At 37.7% G+C, this 17,289-nt stretch overlaps 1 protein-coding gene across 3 annotated transcripts in view; it reads right to left on the reverse strand.

The window, feature by feature from the left end:
* COL12A1 (collagen type XII alpha 1 chain) overlaps window positions 1-17,289 on the reverse strand; it is a 116,464-nt gene that overhangs the window by 24,218 nt on the left and 74,957 nt on the right. For all 3 annotated transcript variants that reach the window (XM_065911477.1, XM_065911475.1, XM_065911476.1), the window contains 12 exons: window positions 16,735-16,881; window positions 15,174-15,290; window positions 14,876-15,022; window positions 14,301-14,375; window positions 12,322-12,461; window positions 10,549-10,672; window positions 10,240-10,383; window positions 8,355-8,519; window positions 7,022-7,060; window positions 6,787-6,925; window positions 4,118-4,260; window positions 3,675-3,784 (listed from right to left, as the gene is read on the reverse strand). In XM_065911477.1, coding sequence (XP_065767549.1) covers window positions 3,675-3,784; window positions 4,118-4,260; window positions 6,787-6,925; window positions 7,022-7,060; window positions 8,355-8,519; window positions 10,240-10,383; window positions 10,549-10,672; window positions 12,322-12,461; window positions 14,301-14,375; window positions 14,876-15,022; window positions 15,174-15,290; window positions 16,735-16,881 — 1,490 coding nt within the window. The remainder of the gene's footprint in view (window positions 1-3,674; window positions 3,785-4,117; window positions 4,261-6,786; window positions 6,926-7,021; window positions 7,061-8,354; window positions 8,520-10,239; window positions 10,384-10,548; window positions 10,673-12,321; window positions 12,462-14,300; window positions 14,376-14,875; window positions 15,023-15,173; window positions 15,291-16,734; window positions 16,882-17,289) is intronic.

Here is a 17,289-nt window from a genome sequence, read left to right on the forward strand (position 1 = left end):
TTAGTCCAGAATCCCTGCCAACTCATTGGAAAAGTCCCTGATGCTGAGAAAGATTGAGGGCAGAGGGAGAAGAGGGCATCAGATAAGATGACTGGAAGGCATCACCAACGCAATGGACATAAACTTGGCAAGCTTCAGGAGATGATGAAGGGACAGGGAGGCCTGGCACGCTGCAGTCCATGGGGTTGCAAAGAATCAGACATGACTGGGCAACTGAACAACAACAGTCCTTGCCAAAAAGACCTTCCACACCAGGTAGATACCTAACACAGGAAAGAGCTAGGTTGTATCTTTTATAAAGAGTCAGCTCTGGAAATCAAATTCAAGACTCAATTTCCTCATAAGAAAACAAACTTATGTTGATTTATTGTTATTGGATATTGGAGATATTCAGAATCTTAAGAAATCTATTAGTACATATAAATAATAAAACATCTATATTTCAATAATGTAAAGAATGCCTGCAGGCAATCTTTGGCTTTATAGATATGCCCATGGTTTCCACTTATCACAGCCCAAATACCTAAGTAAGCCCATGATGATTACTTTAAAAAGTTTGGTTCCAAGTTAAGGAACAGAAATTCCGTTAAATGTTTTAGAGTAAATAAGCATAAGGACAGTATCCAGAGATTTTTTTTAACAGTAGATATTTTTTCCACATAGAATCACCACCAAAACATTAATTTAGTGTATCTATAAGTAGTATGAATTACAAATTGCTTTTATTTAAAAATGATATATGACTTGCTAAAATAATTTTAAATACCCCAGGACAATCATCTAATACTGAATTCAAGATGAATACCATACAGAAATTCCCAAGGTATTTACTATCTGGTAATATCTAGTAAGAACTGAAACTTATTTATTGGATCTTATATGAACAATCTCAGAGGCTACCATTCAATAGCTATTTGAAAAATTATAGTATCTGGAAAAATTATTTCAAAATCAAAGCTTTGAAGTTTTGAAACAAAACTATTCCAAATACACTCATCACTCAATGCGAACCAAAAAGAAACACATGCTAAAAATATATTTTGCTACAATCTCTTCAGTGTTTTATTGCACTTTAAACACATGCATAATTACATTTCAGATTGGCTCCTCATCTGGGCACCATTGTCCCAAGTAGTTAGCGACTATTTCCCAACTGGGAAGCATGTTGGTCACAGACCAGTAGAAAGAAACAGGAACACTCTTGTCGACTCATCACCCTTCCCAAGGTCTGCCATTCCTTATTTTTCATCTATTCTACCTTTTTGTCTTATTACAAATTTCTCACTTGAATCTATGTCATCTGATACAATAAGATAGAGACACAGAACTTTTCAAGAGAATCCTCCAGAAGCTGCAGTTGTCTGCCCTTCCCCACATAAGCTCTTTTAGTCTATCCCCTCTCTCCCAAGAGCCTCCTGCATGTTATTTTCACTAATTTGCTGCTTCTCTCAGAGAGCTACTTGTTCTTATCTCAAAGACTGAAGAACTTCAGTTCCCAAATTACATGGGAAATGAAAGAAGGGTGTTCCAAGTCCTTGGATCAGAGGAATATAAGTAGCCAACAGAGGCTGAATTTGGTGTTTGAACTGATGTGATAAATGAGCGGAGGTTATAGGAATGGGGTGGAGGAAGGAAGGAGGGGGAAGAAAGCATAATGAAAAAGTAGAGGAGGAACTAAAAAAATAGAAAGACATTATGAAAAAAGAAGGTAGAGAATTTGAAAAGAAAAGAGTTTGTGAGAAAAAGAGAGAAGAGGCATTACATAAAACCTAAGAGTACAAATACCTCTCTATAAAGGCAAATTAAGAAGGGAGGGTCAAAAAACTATCCCTGTAGATTGCTTCAAAATTACTACCTTATTTCAGTCAAGTAAAACGAAACATTCAATGAAAGTCAGAAATTAAAAAATCATAATTCTGAGCCTAGATGGGGGGAACAGTTTGGGGGAGAATGGATACATGTATACGTATGGCTGAGTCAGTTTGCTGTTCACCTTAAATTATCACAACATTGTTAATCAGCTATATCCCAGAACAAAATAAAAAGTTCAAAAAGATAATAATAATAGTTCCTAAATGATTATCAGGTGGTTCATAGCAGGCTGAGTTTCTAATATCTTCAGTGGGTATGGAAGAAAAATAAAATAGTCCTCTTTAGCAAGTTACTCAAATGTAAGTTTAATAGGTGTATCAATGAGCCAAAAAAAGCTCATAAGATCTTTGCCAGATTCAGCATCTATTATTGGACAAGAAGCAATTGAAGCTAGTAAAAATCTGCCAAACCAGAATCTTCTTTCCCAATAAGGCATTTATTTTCCTGTACTTTACCAGTAAAGTCTATAACCTCTTGCGCAAATATGCCTTTATACTCAGAGATCTCTGTTTTTCCATCTTTTTTTTTTTTTTTTTTTGGCTTATCACTAATGAGCTCATCGGGCTTCCCTGGTGGCTCAGTGGTAAAGAATCCACCCGCCAATGTAGGAGACAAGGATTCAATCCGTGGATCAGGGAGCTTCCCTGGAGAAGGAAATGGCAACCCACTCCAGTATTCTTGCCTGGAACATTCCACAGACAGAAGAGCCTGGCAGGCTACAGTCCATGGGATCCCATAGAGTCGGACACCGCTGAGTGACTAAACAACAACAATAATGTGCACTTTGAGGCCTCTCCAAGTCCCGTGAGGAGAGGCCCTTGCTATCTTCACCAAGAATCTGATTCATGAATAAGAAAACATTCTGGGAAGAAACCAAGATTCTTAGGAAGAGAATCAGCAAGATATTCATCTAAATCTACCTAATTATGAGGAAGTTCTTCAATTTTCACTTGAAAAATCAGACTGAATTGGAAATATTTGTTTTCTACATATGGGGACTAAATTTCTGAGCATCATACAGGGAAATTTTAAAGACTGCATGGCAAGTAGTCTTCCTCCTGTTCGTTTGATCCAACTGATGAAAAAATTCCATTAAAAAGTCCACTCATAACCAAGACTGTTCATTTCTGATGCTGCCAACGCCAGTACTCTTATCTGTCAATTAATTGTCTGAAAGCAAGTCTATATTACCCTTGGATCTTAAAATAAAAAAATTAAGATCATCAAGAATAGATAATCCCCTAAGAATTTATCTTAGAAGTTTTAATAAAATGTTTCAGAGAAGTTGTAAATGTGTTCATGCAGAAGTTAATCTCATAAACATTATCTTAATTATTTTGGTAGATAGTGAAAACTTTTGGACTGACATGTTTGTAACTTTTCAATAAATGAGCAAGCGAAGCAGCTTACTATGTGCTATAAAAGAATAAATAATATTATCAACTAAATACAATCCATAAAAATTAAGCTTTTGAAACAAAATTACATAAAGGTTCAAAATAATATGGTAGGTAGAAAAATGGGCATACAATATTGTATATACTACACAACACATATTCTAAAAAGACATTAGCATTGAATATATACTGAAATGTTAATAGTAATTAATCTCATAGTTAGTAGAAATATCTTTTTAAATTTTCTTCTTTGAAAATTAATCAAATCTTCTGAAATAAGATGTTTTCAAAAGACATAGCTATGCTTCCACCAGCTTAACATACATTTTAATAAATAATAAATTAGTTTAAGTTTTAAGTCCATATACTTCTTTTATAAATAACCAGATAATCTTATGTTTTTACCTTATGAAAACTTCCATAAAATAATGCCTTCACTTCATCTGTGTCAAATGTAACAGTCTGCACCTCACCTCTTGTATCCTTGTTAAAGAATGATAATGTCTTGCTAGAAGCTGTAATCAACACATAATTGTTATTAAATCAAATGCATGGAGATTCTATATTGAAAGTATTAACAATTAATTCCTGTTGAAGAGATCTCTAAAAAATTAATAATTCAGTTAAGATAAAATGTAATTCAAATATTTACTGACATATTTTTTAAAAACTTTAAACATAAAAGCATAATCAAGGAAATATATATATATATGTATATATGTATATATGTATATATATACATATCCAGAAGGTTCTTAAAGAGAAGGAAAAACATAATCAAAAATATGCATGCGAAAAAAAAAAAATATATGCATGCGGGGGCCCTAAAAGAAGATAAAAATCCTTACGATCTGCAATCACCCCAACTTGTGGTTTATAGTCTCTGTCTGTGATCTGCCAGATTGCAAAAGGGTCGCTGGGAGTTTCTGGGAGGAGTCTGAATAGTAATATAATTGTATATGAAGGAGGGAGTCCATTGGGATGTAGTTCTCTGTTGGATAAAGCAAAACGAATTAATTAGCTAATTAGTAAGGACTTCTCATCAGAAATAGATGATACTTAAATTTTTTGGTCTAGAATCTTTTCATGACTAGTATTAGAAACCATTTATAGTAATCCAATTATAATAATCCTTCTAATAATACATTATTAGAAGGGGGAAAATTTAAGAATGACTTCAAAATAGCAAACACTAAAGATCCATTATGTAAACAGTAATAGTTTATTCATAATCTGATAAAGTCACAAAGTCTGGGAAACTGCCCAAGGGTCTTTCATCCTACAGTTAATAAATCATTTTTTCCCAATACATAGATGATTATAAAACTATATAATGACTTTAGAGTGATAAACATTCTATCTATGGATGTAATTTAAAGAGCATAAATCTCACTAAATATGTTCAATTTCCAACTTCAGGGATATGAGATCATAAGTAAGATGGCTCAAGGTTTCAATTTCTCCCTCCCTATACACTAACAAAGTCCTCCCTTAAAATCAAATAAATCAAATAAGCTTCAGAAGGTCACACATTCCCAGAAACAAAACCAATAATATATGTTATAGCCACATACATGTGCAAATGTTTAGTGTTGATAAACGGATGTGATTCAAGTTTCTTGGCTCTATGGCTATTGAACATAAAATGTGGACCCATGTGTCCTTCTAAAGACTTGAGTCAATCATTGTTCTAAGGGAATCTCTGAAACAGAATGAATGGATTTTTGCCTGAGACCATTTAAAAACATTTTCTTCGGAAAGATAGGAAAAGGGCCTAGATAATTGACTCATGGACAGAAGAGAAGCAACTGCTCCACAGATTTTGACAGAGGGCCCAGAACGGCTCCTGGGGCTTTGAGCCTCAGTGTACCACGGTGCTGGCGCTTCTGGAATATAATGCTGTCCTACATTTTTTTTCAGTTTTTATTTGGTATATACTTATTTGCAATGTTGTATTTGTTTCTGCTGTACAGAAAAGTGAATCAGTTATACAAATACATAGAGCCTCTCTTTTTTAGATCCTTTTCCCATCTGTACAGGGAGGAAACTCTACTCAATACTCTGTAATGCCCTCCTTCTTAAAGCATATGTTCTGGGCAAGCTGACACAATGTCTTTTGTATGTTCGAAAACCAACTATCGTCATAATGAAGTGAAGTGAGAGTTGCTCAGTCATATCTAACTCTTTGCCAACCCATGGACTATAGCCTGCCAGGCTCCTCTGTCCTTGGAATCTTCATAATATTCCACATTAAAAATAATATCTTCTCCATATAAATTCATCAGTCACTTAGCCCATTTTTCTTCATTTATAGTTAATGAATCATTATGAAAAAAAAAGAAGTATTTAATTGCATTTTATGCCTCTTTCAGCCACAAGTTCTGAATCTTAATAGGACAGTGGGCTGTCTTATGTGAAAACGTAGGAATCATAGCTTGAGGTGACAGAGTTAAACACTGGGTATTTAGGTTCACTGCAAAACCTAAAACTGCTAACTAGTGTGGTTAACCATAAAAGAGTTAGGAACTCACAGTGTGGTCACGCTACAACAATACAATCTGTGCTTCCTTACAAGAAATTAGCCTTGGTTTTAGTCTGAATTTTCCGTCAGCTTTCCCAAAGCATTTCAAATTTCAAGCATCATCATCTGACCTTGTCCTAAGTTTCTGAAAACTTTATTTCTTAGTGTTCTTTCCCCTCCAGAAGGTGCCAAACACATAGTTTGGTTATCAGAACCAGGTACAAACTTTCATCAAGTTAAATAACCTCTAGAGCTGCCCAACAGGTCCCCAGAGCACCGGCCAATAAAAACTAACTGCCGCCTGTCAGATCACAGATCACAGACAGATTGCTGCAGTCTTTCATCTTCTGGAGTCAGAAACTCTAGGAAGAATGCCTGTTCCCATTCTGCACTGATTCCATCCAGCCCCTCTGCACCCACGGAGAAGCGTTCAAGAGAAGAAGATGCCTCCCTGCTTAAATAATCTCCCTTAGAAGATGCATAACTACAGTCCTAGCCTTAAATTCAAAAGGACTTAGTAATCCATCACGTGGCAGACACAGGATGAGATTCTCAGAGTAGCAGACTTGAGTACTAGTCTCCCATGTGACCCTTAACTCAGCAGTGGGGCTTCCCTGATGGCTCAGCCGTAAAGAATCTGTCTGCAATGCAAGAGATGCAGGAGACACAGGTTCAATCCCTGGGTTGGGAAAATCCTCTGGAGGAAGAAATGGCCAGTAGTCACGCCAGGAGAATCGCAAGGACAGAGGAGCCTGGCAGGCTACAGACCATGGGGTCACAAAGAGTCAGACATGACTGAGCAACTGAACACACACACACACACACACACACACACACACACCCCCCAGCTGGACTCAAGGAAACTAAATCAGGTCATCCATACAACTTCTCCAACAATTCTAAAATACCAGAGTGCTATGTTAGCAAAGACTCTAAGAACCTCCGAAAAGCCCCCGGCCCATGGTAAGAAAGAGACCCTCTGGCTGTCAGACTCACACTGTGGGCTGGCTCACGAAGGCGTTCTTCTGAAGCCTGTAAGACGAGTGGCTGGGGAAAGAGCCGGACTCCAGGGAGACCCCTTGCACAGAAGCAAAATTCTTTTCTGTCAGATTGTATGCCTCAAGCATCTTAAAACCTTCACATCAGAACAGAAAATATTGCAATGAGGTTATTTGAATTATCTTATTGCTTAAATCCTCAAATAAATTAGCCCAAGAGTATGAATGTTTACCTGGTGAGGTGTAGCCGTCCAAATAAATGAGAGGACAACCTGCAACATACAGTGTTGTTTCAGTACAGCTCACCAAGGAATACTAACATTATACACACACAAAAAGCACTGCATATATACTGCAAGTAACAAAACTGTTCATTCATTTATAAAACACAGCAATCAAACCTTTTCTAAGTGGTTTTGTGTAGATTTTCAACTTGTAGGGGAAATCATACTATTGAGCAGTGGAATCATGTTTTCTGGACCGTCTCCGGTCCACCTGGAATTTTACAACGTTCTTAAGATTAGTAAGATAGAATTAAAGGGGGAAATTTATATATTTTTTTCGATGGGTTAAAGAACTTTTCGCCCAGGGAACTTTAAATTTGTGCAAGGGCAGGAGGAATTTGTTGGAAGCCAATCCTCTTCTCGGCCAAACAGCTGGAGGCTCGTGCTCATCATTGAACCGTCCAGGGGTAGGTGTGCAGGGGGTCTCTACCTGGGGCCCAGAGCTGGGACAGGGAGGTCTGCATGCAGGACCCCCTGGAATGGACGGAGCAGCTGCTGCTCGCGCTCACTTTCATGACTGTAGCTCCATTCTGAGCTTCAGCGTTAATTTTTACAGTAAGCCACTGACATTTGTTTACTTCCGCTGCCTCGAACCAGAGTTCTGAGAGTCTAATATAATGTTTAATAGGGGAAAACACAACACTTAAAAAGCACAGCCCTGCCTGGGATTAGGGGTTTAGATGAGCCACTCAACTATCTCCTTAATCTAATACTCCAAAAATCAGAGTTCATGAATGGGGATGAGGACAAGTGGATTTAAATCTTTTGTCCTTCACTGTATATTAAAAGCTAAATTGGAGGGCTACAGTATAGCATGAATATACCCAAAGAAACAAATGAGAACCAAGTGCATTTCTACGGGGCACACTCACATAAGGCTGTTTTTTCATGGCTCTCGTGAAGCACAGATGTTGACAGAACAAATACCAATTGATTACTAACAGGGAAAACCTTCATCTCACAGAAATGCTTCTATAAATGCGTTTCTAAGTTGAAGATTCATTTTCTCAAATGTCACAGGCATTGAGATGGTGGGAAAAGGATATATACCAACATTTTATTTCCATACAAGGAATATTGCATCTTCAAGACTAAAAATGGACCTCTGACAAGCACACAGTTAGCATGACCTCAGTAGGACCAGTGATTCATCAGGTTCTCAAGTGGTTTCCCAGGATCTATTTATGCACAGACTTGATCTTGGTTAGGATAAGGAATGGCCTACTCAGTAGTTATTTTTCAAAACAAGGGACACTATGGATCCATATGGACCATGACTTACTTGAAGTGGCAGTTTCACACACAAATGTGATGAGGTTGTCCTCTATCTTCTCAAAAGATTCAAAGTCATCCACAATGAACACGTGCCGCTCGCTTGGTTTGCTGGCTATGTTGGCAAGTTCATTGTAGTCGACATCAGCCACGCCAACTACAAAGACACTGAACCCTGCAGAGCAATGTTTATAGAATTACACAGACTTCTGTGCCTCCTTCAGGGCCTAAACAACTCAAAATAAAGTCTTATCAGAAATGATGCCAAACTTTCTCAGCTTATGCATCAAGTTCTTTCAACTGACATAAAGTCTCCTTAATTAACATACACTTTTTCCTATTGTCTGGCTTATAAAATTCAATTAATTGGATTTCCTAAAATAAAATCTTAGCAATTAAAAGGTGAACATTTTAATAACAAAATGACTTAATGTAGCACTCATTTCCTTCCACACATCCTAACATACCCATTAATATAAAATGCAATTAATTGGATTCCCTAAAATAAAATCTTCACAATTAAAGGGTGAACATTTTAATAACAAAATGACTTAATGTAGCACTCATTTCCTTCCACACATCCTAACATACCCATTAATAAAAAATGCAATTAATTGGATTTCCTAAAGTAAAATCTTCACAATTAAAAGGTGAACATTTTAATAACAAAATGACTTAATATAGCACTCATTTCCTCCCACACATCCTAACATACCCATTAATTCTACACATGTCTTAGGCAACATCAGCATTTTAAGTCGATGTGACTCAGAAACCAACAATAGGCCCATTTTAAACTGAATTCCTGAAACTAATTTACTCAATAAACTCAGGCTCAAAGTCAGCACTTTGACCACTTTCAAAATGAAATCTACAACTGCCGCTGGCAATAAACTTTCATTTATTTAGGCTAATACAAATAAACAAAGTTTTCACTCCTAAAGTTTAATTTGACAGCAGGAAAAATAGGCTATATAAAGAACTGGTTACATAATTAGCTAGAAACAAGATAACTTGAGGAGCAGTCATTCATAACCCCAAAGTTAAATCAGCGAGGAGCCCAACATATGAAGAAATCTGTTCAAAGTGCCTAACCACAATGGAAATAATTTATAAAAACACCAGTACATAGAATGATCTCTATTGTAAGAAGACAGTATGACTTAGTACTAATCATGACTCAATTTTAGCCAAAGACCCACACATATGCAGATGACAAACTCCATGTAATGAAGTACTTTACAATTTAGACCACAATAAATCATGCATAGCATAGAATTCTCTCTAAAATATGTCCACCTTGGACCCTGCCTGAAGGAGTGAGGTTGTTAATTCAAGTACTATAAAGATTTAGTTTCATCTCTAATCATCTGACATAACTAATTTGAAAGGCAATGTAACATCCTTGCTACAGGTTTTCAGAATGTTGGATCGCCAGGATCTACACCAGTGACGTCTCCCCAGACTCCTCTCTGCTCCTTTGCAGTGAACCTTCCAGCAACCTGTTTGGGGCGTGAGTCTACCAGGTCATGCTAAACCTATGTCCCTCCTTAGAGTGGACTGAACCAGCATCAAGATTTACTTCTGCTACAGCAGGAAGCCTGCTTGAGGATCATCCCATCACTGCTGTCTGTAGCCTTCCAACCACTATGGGGGCAGACCCTGAGGCATGCATGTCTTACACAAAGAATATACCACGTCCTTGCTGAGCAATTATCCAACTGTTCCATGATTAAATGTAAACTAACATTAGAAGGGTGTGGAGGAGGATAGAGTCAAAGAGAAATAATAAAGTAAAATCCATAATTTTGGTCTTTTGCAAGCATTTCTGAATGTTTGAAACTGTAAAATAAATGAGGGCAATCCCTGGGTGTCAAATGTATGCCTGTGCTTACCTGACTGCTGGATGACCAAAGCTGCCTTCTTGACCTCATCCTGCGACCGACCATCCGTGACCACAACCAGCACTTTGGGGACATTCTTCCTCATGCCACTCTCCCAGGTCAACACCTTCTCCTTGATAAAGGTCAAAGCCTTGCCTGTAGAATGTGGCATGGAACATGTTCGTGTCATATCAGTGAAAACTATCCAAATGCCCTTAGTCACACCCAGCTGGTAAGAATTTGCATGTTAGAGTTATACTCAGCCCATCACTCCAAAGGCTTTGGAGAGTGAAAGCCTAAATACATGCTGATGAACGGTACCTGTTCTTGTGTTTCCTCCTCTGTACCGAATATTCTGGAGAGCCCCCAGGGCCAGGGCCTTGTCATTGTATGTGTTCAGCTTAAACTCAGACTTGACCTCGTCACTGTACTGCACAAATGAGACCTGAAAGGAAAGGCAGTTTGGTGATGAGGGTAAGTCAGCTCTTTTTATGTTTCAGTTTTCAAATGATTCCTCTAGTTGTAGAATGGGAAAGAGAAGTGGATTAGACCTGATAAAATACTATAAACACTTTATAGCTAATATTATAACACTGACTACCATTGTCTCACTAAATTCTCGAATTTCTGATCTTCATAAAAGTGTCAGCAATTGATAGCTGATAAAGTACATGCAATTGTCCAGGATGTATGAAGGGATACGTGAAGCCAGAAAGCAGTGTGGTTCCAGGATGAGAAATGCGAACATACCATCTTGAGCTCAAATGTTGGCTAAGCAATTGTTTCTCACTTCTACTGACTAAAGCTACTCTTCATGGTAACATAAAAATGGCACATGTGTGATAATAATCATCACTCATCACAAACTCAGTGGTGATGTGATTTAGTAGAAAGATTATAGGCTTTATACACAGGATCAATGGGATCAAAACTCTGCCGATTAATAAGCTTTGTGACATTGGGCACGTTCCCAACATCTCTGGGTCTTTGTTTTTTTAATCAGTAAAATGGAAATAATTATACTTACTTTCTACAGTCATTTTAAAGAAGAAGAATCATATATACTAAGTAGCTGGCACATAGAAGCTAATAAAATATGGTAGCTTTTTTATTCTTATATTTTATCAGAAATCTTAATTTCTAAGAGGATTTTTTAAATGGCTTAGTTGCTGATACAGTAAATTAAGAACATAACTAGCCTGACATTTTACTCGTCTTGGGTTGGAATAATATCCACAGGATTATTTGGGGATTTGAAATTTAATATATTCCATAAAATATTACTCCATAAAAGAAGACATGATTTGTTTGCAGAATTATTTGTGGTTTATGTCAAAAGCTCTTATTTTCATAACATCTCTAAGATGTCACAATGAAGAGGTACAAACAGCCAAAATAAAGAAGAAAACTCACCAAGAGAAATGTGGAAGGAAAGAACAAAATTCCAAAAAAATAATAAAACAATATAGTCTCTTGCCTTTAGGAGTAAATGATTTAGACAGCAGAGAAACACACAAATAATGACAATATAAAGTGGTATGACCACAAGAGCAATACGAACAGAACCCTTCAGGAGTCTGGAATGCCTAAGACTGTCCAGGAAACTTCTCCAGAAAGGGTGGAATTGAAGTGGGTCTTCAAGGTTGCAGAATCTGAATTATAAGTAACAGAGCCACTGGCCCTGAGTGTCATGACAGAGGGAACAGCAGGGTTCCACACCCCCACCAGTCACTAATCATCCCTGGATCTTCTGAGTTAACAGGGTAGGACAGTTACAATGCATTTAACTTCCAGAATACAAAATGATCTTTTGTGAAAACGGATCCTTGTCAGAAGTTTTAGGCTGCAAGTTAAGAGGTAGAATTCCCTAAATTCTTCAACAAGAACATCATTTAGCCAAGAGTATACCTAGAGGAATACTTATTTTTTCTATTCATTTTATCATTTACACCCAAGCCTTTCCCAGAAGTATATGTGTAAAGAGAATAGAAACCAAAGTCAAAACGGAGTTTGTACTGAAAAGTCTTTGTACTTAAGAAGTCTGGAGGAAACAGCAAGACATTACAGATGAATAACCTTTGAAACGACACCCACCTGAATTCCAGCAGGACTGATTTCATCAAAGCCTCCCACGGTATTGAAGATGAATTTTACAACTTTGTTAAAATTATCATCCCCAATACTCCAGGAAGCATCGGTCAAGAATACAATATCTGCTTTGGCCCCTTTGCACACTGGGGGAGAAAACACAAAAGAAGCCCCAAATCTCATAAATTCTTTCATTCAGGTGAAGTTACAAAACAGAAATGTAGTCTAACACCCTGCTATTTATTCCCCTGTGGTTCCAGCAGTAACGGCATCATGTGGGAATTTGATAGAAATGCAGAGTGCTGGGCCCCACCCCAGACTTCCTGAACCAGAATCCGCAGTGACAACGTGCCAGATGATTCGAGTGAACACGAGAGTTTGAGAAGTGCTCTCAATCTCTGCTCTAGAATTACTCCACCTGCTCACAGTCACTCTGCAAACACAGGCTCCCTCCATATAGAATAATTCAAGTAGCTTCAAACAATAAATGTGGAGGACATCAAATTAAAAACAATTTATTCACAGAACTTGAGTCATCAGTGGGTTTGGAGATTCTATATATAATTATCAAAGACTTGATGCAGATAAGGTGTCTTTTAAATTTTAACTTAAGCCACTAGAATCATATGGAAGGAGGAAAGGGGGGGGAATAAAATAAAGAAATCTCTTTAAATCTTCAGACTTGAAGGATTAAAAAAATTCTGAAAATGAGAATTTAACAACGTTTTAGTGACAAAAATTTAATGTGCAGAATATTTAACACCAAGAATGAATCCTAATGTAAATATGGACTTTGGATGATAATGATGTGCCAATATAGGGTCACAGGATGTAACAAACATACCACTCTGGCAGCAGGGGGATGTTGAGGGTTGGGGGAGGTTTGGATGGGAGGAGGTAGGGCATGTCTGGGACCTACATGTACTTTCAGTTCAAATTTGCTATGAACCTAAAACAGCTCTAAGATTTAACTGCTCTAAAATAAAATTTAACATCTATTAAGACCTTAGCATGTCTTTAAGCCAAAATTACCTATTGAATTCCTTTCAAAAGTTTAACTTAAAGAAACTCATTACTATTTTATCCTATAATAATACACTTTTAATTTTACTTTTTTAATAGACTTGATAAAATCATATCAAAAAGGCTAAGATAAAATCATAGCCTTCTAAGTCTTCCAGGATTTAAAAAAAAAAAAAAAAAACCTTTAAAGTCTGAAATGCTTTCAGTTAAATGCTGGAAACAGAATGTAGGAAAAGAGTAAACCAGTAGTTAATTTGCTATTCAGTTGCTCAGTCGTGTCCGACTCTGCAACCCCACAGACTGCAGCACGCCAGCGTTCCTGTCCTTCACTACCTCCTAGAGCTTGCTTAAACTCATGTCCATGACTCATCCAACCAGCTCATCCTCTGTCACCTGAAACTTAATGGATGAAACACTGAGCACTGCCCCAAATTACAGAGAGACCAGTAGGAATAGCTCAGTATATGTCTTTTTACCAGTTCTCTGCAAGTGACAATTATGTCTCCAACTTTGGTGAATGGAAATTTTTCAGCTTGTGCAATCCAGGGCCTCTCAGGTCAGAAGCCAGGAATTCCAAAGTCAAAGGCCACAGGAGTTACACTGCAGATTTAGCCCCAAAGGTTCCCAGTGCTTGTTGATGCCAACAACCAGAAGAAAGAAATGCCCACCATGTGACTATGGGTTATATAAGGCATCACTAGACCTTCATCTGCAAAATTGAGGAAACAGAGTTCCACTGAAGAGCTGCAGTGGTTTATGGTTGACTTTAGTCACACTAAAATGTGTCTGGAGCAGGGGAAGAGCCAATGACTGGTAATCTTTGCCTTTGATCAAAAAATGCTTCAGCAGGAATAATAAATCAGAAATGTCCTATATCAACTGTAAACGATATACAGGCTGCATAGGTAAGAAGGAGCTCAGTCCCCATCAGCTAAAGGCATTGACTTGACAGCATCACTTACCTTCCCGGGCTGGTGGAATTGTAGGAGGAGGAGGGGGTGTGGGTGGCTCTGTAGGGGCTTCTGTTGGTTTTAAGGCTAGAATTTAAAAGAATAATTAGAAAACCACAACAAGTGCATATTTCACATCACAGAAAGGAAATCTTAAGAGCCATTTAAGCCCTCCACAACAAATTAGGTCTCCCTGGCACTGATGCTGGGAATTCTATTTCATCCAAATTTGGTACCATTGGCAGACACTCAGTATTGACTACAGCAGGAACTGAAGCCCAGAATCAGAGGGAGAATGGGCAGAGGTCACTAATGCAACACATATTCGCCTTCTCACTGTCTGCTAGAGCCAGCTCCCTCCTTGAGGTCTTTCCTTACGATTATACCAAGCCTAACAGGGGCAGCACAGGTTTGCTGCAGATAAGGGTGTTGAGCCGGCCACAGACCCCACCTCAAGGATCTGCCATCACGTCACTATTGATGCTCATAAGGAGAAGTGTCCACGCAGGGGTCACTTCAGCCTCCCGCACCCAGAGCATCCTATTCTGAAGCCTTACGGAGAGTCCCCAGATTACTCAGGCACTTACTAGTACGTTCTTTGACCGAGACACCTGGTCCCTCAAGATTTGGTGTTTGCACAAAGACAGTGACGCTGTAATCAGTTTCTGGTGACAGGTCGGTGAAGCAGTGACTGGTTTCTGATCCACGCACTGTGATTTCCTGCCCTCTGGTTCCTGGTTAGGACAAGGCCAGCATTGTCAGTAGTTATATTTAAAGGCATTTTGATGTATCATTTTATAACCAAAATAACATCTTTACTAAAGTTTAAAATGTGACAACTATGTGCTCCAGGTATTTTTGTTTTGTTTTGTTTTGTACACATACCATCTGCAGGGCTTAGTTTTAGTCTGTAGGAAGTAGCTGCTCGATGAGCCAACCATCTGACACAGAATGTATCCCACCCGACTTGGTAAGTTTTCAGATCTGTCACATTCAAATATACTACAAAAGAAAGGCAGAAAGAAATAGACTTACTTCCTAAACAAAGGCAAAAAGCATACTTTTAATCCTAGCACAATTTTAAAACTTTGATTGTGGCTGAAAAACATAATGCCTAAAGTCTCACAGTGTTTCCTTATTAAGAAATATACGTGAAACAAACATGAAAATATGGTACAGTCAAAATGGATCTCACTTTCTATCACCGATTTTCAAGAGAAGGAAATTCCACATTCAGGCATACCTCTGAGATACTACAGGTTCGGTTCCAGACCACCAGAATAAAGTAAATATTGGTTCAGTAAATGAGTGGCATGAATATTTTGACTTTCCAGAGCATATAAAAGTTATACACTATACACATATACTATACCATAGTATATAAAGTGTGAAGCAGCTTTTTGTATAAAAAAAGTAATGTTCATACCTTCATTAAAAATATTTGATTGCTAAAAACATTAACCATCATCTGAGCCTTCAGCTAATTGTAATCTTTTTGCAATAGTAACACCAAAGACCACTGATCTCAGATCACCATATCAAACATAATAATAATGAAAACGTTTGAAATATTTCAAGAACCACCAAATGTGACACAGAGACATGAAGTGAGCAAATGTTGATGGAAAAATGGCACCGGTAGACTTGCTCCATGCCAGGTTGCCACAGAACTTCAATTTATAGAAAATGCAGCATCTGCAAAGTGCAATAAAGCCAAGTGCAGTAAAACGAGGTCTGTCTGTAGCCCCTCTCAACACAATGAATGTCCAAGATCTCATGAAAAATAATGAGAATTTTTTCTGAAATTCTATCTGCTAAGTTCTTAAAATAGTCATTAAAGCATTTGATGATAACAAAATCTATCTGTGGGCTGAATCAGCAATCATGACATTTACAGGAAAACTTTCAACTGTGCATGTGTTTACTTAGTCACCCAGGCATGAGTTTGTGACCACATGGACGGTAGTCCACCAGGCTCCTCTGTCCATGGAATTTTCCAGGCAAGGATACTGGAATGGGTTGCCTTTTCCTACTCCAGGGGATCTTCCCAACCCAGGGGTTGAACCGTGTCTCCCACATCTCCTGCATTGCCAGGTGGCTTCTTTACCACTGAACCACCTACGAAGCCCATGTTTAACATCAAATGTCAAGAAAAAGCACATAGTTCTCAACTCTATGATCTTACATATTATTCATGGATGAAATAATACTTCCAAAATTTTTATCTTTGAATATTTTAAATGTATTTTATATGAAATAAACATACCTCAACATACACATTTTGTAATTTTGATTATATGGCCTAAGTATTTGTTTAGCTGGACACAAAAGGATTACCTACTCAATGCTGAGGAAACATGCATGCTAAGAAAGAAAATTAAAACAGACTGATCTGATCATTTATACGACACTTTTTCTTACAACCACAAAAAGCTACGTGACTCACATGTCGTGCCTTGGTCGGTCAGAGGAACACTGAGTCCAGAATCATACTGAGCATAGACATTCACGTCATAGGTGGTGCTGGGGTTGAGATTGTGTAACGTGTATGATGTCACTTCTCCAACAAAGACTTCCATGGGCTCATTGGAACCTTTTATTACAATCACAAAAATACAGGGAAATATGTGATCCTTAGTCTCAATTTTTTCTTAAAATCAAGTGACTTAAACGATAGTATGAACACTATTGATTTCATAGCCCTTACGCACTTGCTCCCTGTAATACATGCTACATTATATGGTGAATACAAAACTGTAGGCAAAGAAAATTCTTTTCTTGTTATTCTCAAAGTGTAGCACAATACCTAGCATGTGTGCTAATGAATGCAGCATGTGTGCAATTAATGTTCCTTTAATGAATAAATCATCACACAGTCAACTACTCTAGACTCTCAAGTTTCTTCTCTAAAGCCTTACTTTGCCAGCATAGTACTCTAGGTACTATGTTAACATTAACTAGGCACTCAGTTAACATTTTTTCTGTTGTAGAGATGATTTAA

Source organism: Muntiacus reevesi, chromosome 19 (assembly GCF_963930625.1).
Source record: "Muntiacus reevesi chromosome 19, mMunRee1.1, whole genome shotgun sequence".
NCBI classification, from domain to species: Eukaryota; Metazoa; Chordata; class Mammalia; order Artiodactyla; family Cervidae; genus Muntiacus; species Muntiacus reevesi.